Source organism: Mustelus asterias, unplaced genomic scaffold (assembly GCF_964213995.1).
Source record: "Mustelus asterias unplaced genomic scaffold, sMusAst1.hap1.1 HAP1_SCAFFOLD_2644, whole genome shotgun sequence".
Lineage (NCBI taxonomy): Eukaryota > Metazoa > Chordata > Chondrichthyes > Carcharhiniformes > Triakidae > Mustelus > Mustelus asterias.
This window is the reverse complement of record NW_027592589.1, coordinates 42,033-50,136: the sequence shown is the minus strand read 5'-3', so window position 1 is coordinate 50,136 and position 8,104 is coordinate 42,033. Positions and strand designations below refer to the sequence as shown.

At 50.0% G+C, this 8,104-nt stretch overlaps 1 protein-coding gene across 1 annotated transcript in view; it reads left to right on the top strand.

The window, feature by feature from the left end:
- Nucleotides 1–29: 29 nt before the first annotated feature.
- LOC144489897 (integrator complex subunit 3-like) overlaps nucleotides 30–8,104 on the top strand; it is a gene marked incomplete at its 3' end in the record, with an annotated part of 48,780 nt that continues 40,705 nt past the window's right edge. Inside the window, exons 1-2 of the mRNA XM_078207729.1 lie at nucleotides 30–107; nucleotides 7,429–7,542. Coding sequence (XP_078063855.1) covers nucleotides 7,444–7,542 — 99 coding nt within the window. The remainder of the gene's footprint in view (nucleotides 108–7,428; nucleotides 7,543–8,104) is intronic.

The window sequence follows — 8,104 nt, the reverse complement described above, 5'->3', positions numbered from 1 at the left end:
CTCTCTCCTTCTCTTCCCGAAAGGTCTGTAAAGGTGCACAGCAGCACGAGGAGGTTTGTCTGGGACTCCTAACGCTGATTCTAACAGAGCCCACGCAGGCGCAAAGGGTGAGTCATTTAGCAGCCGCTTGCTGGTTCTATTCAGCCGCTTCAGTGCCATTCTGAGCCGCAGCCTGAACCTTTCAACAAGGTTTGTTTCTCTCCGCACAGCGCCCCGACCCAACTCCGTGTGCTCACGGCAACCACTTGGGTTTTGTGGACTTGGCAAGAGTGTTGGATTTTGCTGTCTGATTTAACAAACTGGTCAGGGGGTGGATTGGCCATGCTAAATTGCCCCTTAGTGTCTAAAGATGTGCAGGTTAGGTGGATTGGTCATGCTACATTGCCCCTTAGTGTCCAAAGATGTGCAGGTTAGGTGGATTGGCCATGCTAAATTGCCCCTTAGTGTCTAAAGATGTGCGGGTTAGGTGGATTGGCCATGCTAAATTGCCCCTTAGTGTCTAAAGATGTGCAGGTTAGGTGGATTGACCATGCTACATTGCCCCTTAGTGTCCAAAGATGTGCAGGTTAGGTGGATTGGCCATGCTAAATTGTCCCTTAGTGTCCAAAGATGTGTAGGTTAGGTGGATTGGCCATGCTAAATTGTCCCTTAGTGTCCAAAGATGTGTAGGTTAGGTGGATTGGCCATGCTAAATTGTCCCTTAGTGTCCAAAGATGTGTAGGTTAGGTGGATTGGCCATGCTAAATTGTCCCTTTGTGTCCAAAGATGTGCGGGTTAGGTGGATTGGCCATGCTAAATTGTCCCTTTGTGTCCAAAGATGTGCAGGTTAGGTGGATTGGCCATGCTAAATTGCCCCTTAGTGTCCAAAGATGTGCAGGTTAGGTGGATTGACCATGCTAACTTGCCCCTTAGTGTCCAAAGATGTGCGGGTTAGGTGGATTGGCCATGCTAACTTGCCCCTTAGTGTCCAAAGATGTGCGGGTTAGGTGGATTGGCCATGCTACATTGTCCCTTTGTGTCCAAAGATGTGTAGGTTAGGTGGATTGGCCATGCTAAATTGCCCCTTAGTGTCCAAAGATGTGCAGGTTAGGTGGATTGACCATGCTAACTTGCCCCTTAGTGTCCAAAGATGTGCAGGTTGGGTGGATTGGCCGTGCTAAATTGTCCCTTTGTGTCCAAAGATGTGTAGGTTAGGTGGATTGGCCATGCTAAATTGTCCCTTTGTGTCCAAAGATGTCTAGGTTAGGTGGATTGGCCATGCTAAATTGCCCCTTCGTGTCCAAAGATGTGCAGGTTAGGTGGATTGGCCATGCTAAATTGTCCCTTTGTGTCCAAAGATGTGTAGGTTAGGTGGATTGGCCATGCTAAATTGCCCCTTAGTGTCCAAAGATGTGCAGGTTAGGGCAGGTTGGCCGTGCTAAATTGCCCCTTAGTGTCTAAAGATGTGCGGGTTAGGTGGATTGGCCATGCTAAATTGCCCCTTAGTGTCTAAAGATGTGCAGGTTAGGTGGATTGGCCATGCTACATTGCCCCTTAGTGTCCAAAGATGTGCAGGTTAGGTGGATTGGCCATGCTAAATTGTCCCTTAGTGTCCAAAGATGTGCAGGTTAGGTGGATTGACCATGCTAACTTGCCCCTTAGTGTCCAAAGATGTGCGGGTTAGGTGGATTGGCCATGCTAACTTGCCCCTTAGTGTCCAAAGATGTGCGGGTTAGGTGGATTGGCCATGCTAACCTGCCCCTTAGTGTCCAAAGATGTGCGGGTTAGGTGGATTGGCCATGCTACATTGTCCCTTTGTGTCCAAAGATGTGTAGGTTAGGTGGATTGGCCATGCTAAATTGCCCCTTAGTGTCCAAAGATGTGCAGGTTAGGTGGATTGACCATGCTAACTTGCCCCTTAGTGTCCAAAGATGTGCGGGTTAGGTGGATTGGCCATGCTAAATTGCCCCTTAGTGTCCAAAGATGTGCGGGTTAGGTGGATTGGCCATGCTACATTGTCCCTTTGTGTCCAAAGATGTGTAGGTTAGGTGGATTGGCCATGCTAAATTGTCCCTTTGTGTCCAAAGATGTCTAGGTTAGGTGGATTGGCCATGCTAAATTGCCCCTTCGTGTCCAAAGATGTGCAGGGTAGGTGGATTGGCCATGCTAAATTGTCCCTTTGTGTCCAAAGATGTGTAGGTTAGGTGGATTGGCCATGCTAAATTGCCCCTTAGTGTCCAAAGATGTGCAGGTTAGGGCAGGTTGGCCGTGCTAAATTGCCCCTTAGTGTCCAAAGATGTGTGGGTTGGGTGGATTGGCCGTGCTAAATTGCCCCTTAGTGTCCAAAGATGTGCAGGTTAGGTGGATTAGCCATGCTACATTGCCCCGCAGTTTGAGGGGGATTAGCAGGGTAAATGCATGGGGTTATGGGGATAGGGCCTGGGTGGGATTGTGGTCGGTATTGACTCGATGGGCCGTATGGCCTCCTGAACTGTAGGGATTCTATGTGTAGGCCATTCGGCCCTTCGAGCCTGCTGCACCACTCATTTTGATCATCAAACTCAATACCCTGACCCTGCCTTGCCCTCCGCCCATATCCCTTGCTCTCTCTCTCTCTCTCTCTCCCCCTCTGCCTTTTGTTATTTGAAGACTTCAGTAGTTTTCTGCATCAGCTGCCGTGGTCGTTATTTTGTTTTCTCTCGGTTGGAAGTCGTTTTGAAGATTAACATGTTTGAATAAAGGAACTAGGCGTGCAGGGTCCTGGAGGGGTTCTTGTCTGCACAGAGCGAGTGCAGAGTGAGAAGCACAGAGTGGGGTGCAGTTTAATTCTGTTAGCTCCATCATTAAAAGTCTGGAAGCTGCCATCTCCGGGGTGTTGGTAGTTAATCCGATCGAGTCTGCGGATGCGTGCATTAAGCAGCTGCTTGTATTGATTTTAGACTTGGGTGCAGCCCAGGAGAGGGGAGGGAGCACTGAGGGGTGGATTATAAGCTGCAGCCGGGTAAAATACATCCAAGGAAACCATCAGATAGAGGAGCAGAGTAAGGCCATTCGGCCGATCGAGGCTGCTTCGCCATTCGATCACATGTTTTGGGGGAGGGGGGGGAAAAGGTTACAGCTTACTTATTAGTGTCACAAATCGGCTTACATTAACACTGCAATGAAGTTGCTGTCAAAGTCCCCAAGTCGTCCCACTCCGTTCGGATACGCTGAGGGAGAATTTAGCACCCTAACCAGCACGTCTTTCGGACTGTGGGAGGAAACCGGAGAACCCGGAGGAAACCCACGCAGACACGGGGAGAGAATGTACAAACTCCGCACAGACAGTGACCCAAGCCAGGAATCGAACCCAGGTCCCCGACGCTGTGAGGCAGCAGTGCTGACCACTGTGCCACCCTAATTCTCCCGCCTTTTCCCCGTAATTTTGATCCCCTTACCAATCAAGAACCTTTCTATCTCTGTCTTAAAGACACTCAATGACCCAACCTCCTCTGTGGCAATGAATTCCACAGATTCACCGCCCTCCGGCTGAAGAAATTCCTCCTCATCTCGGTTCCAAAGAGTCGTCCCTTTTTTAAATGGGAAATGGGTTTTCTAGATGGGAAAATGCTTAGGAAATCAGAAACACAAAGGGACTTGGGGGTCATTGTTCAAGATTCTCTTAAGGTTAACGTGCAGGTTCAGTCGGCAGTTAGGAAGGCAAATGCAATGTGAGCATTCATGTCGAGAGGGCTAGAATACAAGAGCAGGGATGGACTTCTGAGGCTGTATAAGGCTCTGGTCAGACTCCATTTGGAGTATTGTGAGCAGTTTTGGGCCCCGTATCTAAGGAAGGATGTGCTGGCCTTGGAAAGGGTCCAGAGGAGGTTCACAAGAATGATCCCTGGAATGAAGAGCTTGTCGTATGAGGAACGGTTGAGGACTCTGGGTCTGTACTTGTTGGAGTTTAGAAGGATGAGGGGGGGGATCTTATTGAAACTTACAGGATACTGCGAGGCCTGGATAGAGTGGACGTGGAGAGGATGTTTCCACTAGTAGGAAAAACTAGAACCAGAGGCACAACCTCAGGCTAAAGGGACGATCCTTTAAAACAGAGATGAGGAGGAATTTCTTCAGCCAGAGAGTGGTGAATCTGTGGAACTCTTTGCCGCAGAAGGCTGTGGAAGCCGGGTCATTGAGTGTCTTTAAGACAGAGATAGATAGGTTCTTGATTATTAAGGGGATCAGGGGTTATGGGGAAAATGCAGGAGAATGGGGATGAGAAAAATATCAGCCATGATTGAATGGCAGGGCAGACTCGATGGGCCGAGTGGCCTCATTCTGCTCCTATGTCTTATGGTCCCTTTACTCTGAGACTGCACCCTTGGATCCTAGTGTCTCCTAGGATTAGGAGGTGATTGGATAGAGGTTTGGGGGAGGTTTGAATGAGACTAGGTTGGGGGTTTGGGGGAACCATTCCCCCTGGTGACAGGTTCTCTGAACTGAGATCATAGCTCTCGAGGGAAGATGGGACTTCTGTTTTTGCTCGTTAGGACGCTGGGATCTGGAACGCTCGACTTGGGAAGGTGGTGGAAGCAGATTCCATAAATAACTTGCCAATGGGGAGTCAGGTATGAGAGCGAGGAGCTTGCAAGATTACAGATTTTTTTAAAAAGTGGGGCTTGGGATTAAATGGTCCGCCCTTGCGAAGAGCCGGTACAAGCACGACGGGTCGAATGGTCTCCTTCCATGCTCCACGATACTGTACAAGAACATGGGGAGGGGGGAGGAGATCATTCAGCCCCACAAGTCGACATGGTGGCACAGTGGGTTAGCGCTGCTGCCTCACAGCGCCAGGGATCCCGGTTCGATTCCCGGCTCGGGTCACTGCCTGTGCGGAGTCTGCACGTTCTCCCCCGTGTCTGCGTGGGTTTCCTCCGGGTGCTCCGGTTTCCTCCCACAGTCTGAAAGACGTGCTGGTTAGGGTGCACTGGCCGTGCTAAATTCTCCCTCAGTGTAACCCAAACAGGCGCCGGAGTGTGGCGACCAGGGGAGAAAGGTCAGGCAGGTCAGGCTTGTATCCGCTGGAGTTTAGAAGCGTAAGAGGTGACTTGGTTAAAACCTGAGGGTTGACAGGATGGGTGTGGAGAGGGTCATAGAAACCCTACAGCACAGAAAGAGGCCATTCAGCCCTTCGAGGCTGCACCGACCACAGTCCCACCCAGACCCTACCCCCATATCCCTACATATTTACCCATTAATCCCTCTAACCTACGCATCTCAGGACACTAAGGGCAATTTTAGCATGGCCAATCAACCTAACCCACACATCTTTGGACTGTGGGAGGAAACCGGAGCACCTGGAGGAAACCCACGCAGACACGAGGAGAATGTGCAAACTCCACACAGACAGTGACCCGAGCCGGGAATCGAACCCGGGTCCCTGGAGCTGTGAAGCAGCAGTGCTAACCACTGTGCCACCGTGCCGCCCCCACGGATGTTTCCTCTTGTTGGAGGATGTGAACAAGGATTCACTGTTTAAAGATGAGGGGGTCACCCAGTTAAAATGGAGATGAGGAGAAACCTTTTCTCTGAAAGTTGTGTGTGTTTGGAACTCTCTTCCTGAGAAGGCGATGGCTGCACCGTCTTGGAATGTTTTAAAGGCAGAGTGAGAGATTCCTGCTAAATTAGGGGATTGTTGCAGGGTAGGTGGCACAGACCACAAGGAACTACACAAGGTCGTGAATGTAGCCCAGTCCCACCCACACAAACCAGCCTCCCATCCACTGACTCTGTCTACACTTCCCGCTGCCTCGGGGAAAAGCAGCCAGCGTAATCAAGGACCCCACGCACCCCGGACATTCTCTCTTCTTCTGTCGGGAAAAAGATACAAAAGTCTGAGGTCACGTACCAACCGGCTCAAGAACTTCCCTGCTGCTGTCAGACTTTTGAATGGACCTACCTCGCATTAAGTTGACCTTTCTCTACACCCTAGCTCTGACTGTAACACTACATTCTGCACTCCCTCCTTTCCTTCTCTATGAACGGTATGCTTTGTCTGCACAGCGCGCAAGAAACAATACTTTTCACTGTATCCCAATACATGTGACAATAATAAATCAAACCAAAAGCTCCTCCTGTCCTCTCCTCCCTGACCTTACCTTTCCCACAGGACACGGAGCACTGAGTCGCACTCTGCGAGGTCCAGCGGTAGACAGGCTGGGCCTGTACGGGATCTGTAAATTTGATTCTCTACACCCTAGCTATGACTGTAACACTACATTCTGCACTCTCTCCTTTCCTTCTCTATGAACGGTGTGCTTTGTCTGTACAGCGCGCAAGAAACAATACTTTTCACTGTATGTTAATACATGTGACAATAATAAATCAAATCAAAATCAGTGGTTAGCACTTACCATACATATATTTATTGAGAGTGACTAAGATTCTGTTATTACTGTTTTGGTACTGAATGGTCCTTGTCTTTATTTGAACAGCATTTCGGTCGAACCTTCCTTTAATTAATGTGTTACTTGTTGAGTTAAAGTTCCCGGTTCGTTCAGTAAATAACTGAGTGAGTGTCCGGTCTTTCTGTTCATGAACCTCTCCGTGTTAACGAAGAACAGTTCACACCCTCCCAAACACTTTCAACAAACTGCGAAGCGAGTTAAAGCGGATTACAAAGAACAAAGAAAATTACAGCACGGGAACAGGCCCTTCGGCCCCTCCAAGCCTGCACCGACCATGCTGCCCCGACTGAACTAAAACCCCCTACCCTTCCGCGGACCATATCCCTCTATTCCCATCCTATTGGGTAGCACAGTGGGTTAGCACTGCTGCTTCACAGCTCCGGGGACCCGGGTCCGAATCCCGGCTTGGGTCACTGTCTGTGTGGAGTTTGCACATTCTCCCCGTGTCTGCGTGGGTTTCCTCCAGGTGCTCCGGTTTCCTCTCTCAGTCCGAAAGATGTGCGGGTTAGGTTGATTGGCCATTCTAAATTGCACCTTAGTGTCCCGGGATGCATAGGTTAGAGAGGTTAGTGGGTAAATATGTAGGGATATGTGGATAGGGCCTGGGTGGGATTGTGGTTGGTGCAGACTCAATGGGCCGAATGGCCTCTTTCTGCACTGTAGGATTCTATGATTCATGTATTTGTCCAGACGCCCCTTAAAGGTCACTATCGTATCTGCTTCCACTACCTCCCCCGGCAACGAGTTCCAGGCACCCACCACCCTCTGTGTAAAAAAAATTTGCCTCGTACATCTCCTTTAAACCTTGCCCCTCGCACCTTAAACCTGTGCCCCCTAGTAATTGACTCTTCCGCCCTGGGGAAAAGCTTCTGACTATCCACTATGATCCTCTGTGTTGTAACAGCTGGGTCACATTGACTGTATGGATGCATGTCCTGCAGCGTGTGGGAGTTATTCTCGTCTGCAGGGTATGACAGTGCTGTCTGACTTTGTGTTGCAGTGTTACCGGGATCTGATGTTGGTGAGCAGAGACGGCATGAACCTGATTTTAATTAAGATTAACCAGCTGCTGATGGAGAAATATTTGAAACTTCAGGACACGGTCAGAATCCAGGTGAGGCTTGTACAGCACTCCAAACACTCATGTCCCAACCGGGGCTGTCGCTGTGTAACACTGGGGTACAGTACTGGTGGGGACGAGTCTGTCACTGTATAACACTGGGGCACAGTACTGGTGGGGACGGGTCTGTCGCTGTATAACACTGGGGCACAGTACTGGTGGGGACAGATCTGTCACTGTATAACACTGGGGCACAGTACTGGTGGGGACGGGTCTGTCACTATATAACACTGGGGTACAGTACTGGTGGGGACGGGTCTGTCACTGTATAACACTGGGGTACAGTACTGGTGGGGACGGGTCTGTCACTATATAACACTGGGGTACAGTACTGGTGGGGATGGGTCTGTCACTGTATAACACTGGGGTACAGTACTGGTGGGGATGGGTCTGTCAGTGTGTAACACTGGGGTACAGTACTGGTGGGGATGGGTCTGTCACTGTATAACACTGGGGTACAGTACTGGTGGGGACGGGTCTGTCACTGTATAACACTGGGGTACAGTACTGGTGGGGACGGGTCTGTCACTATATAACACTGGGGTACAGTACTGGT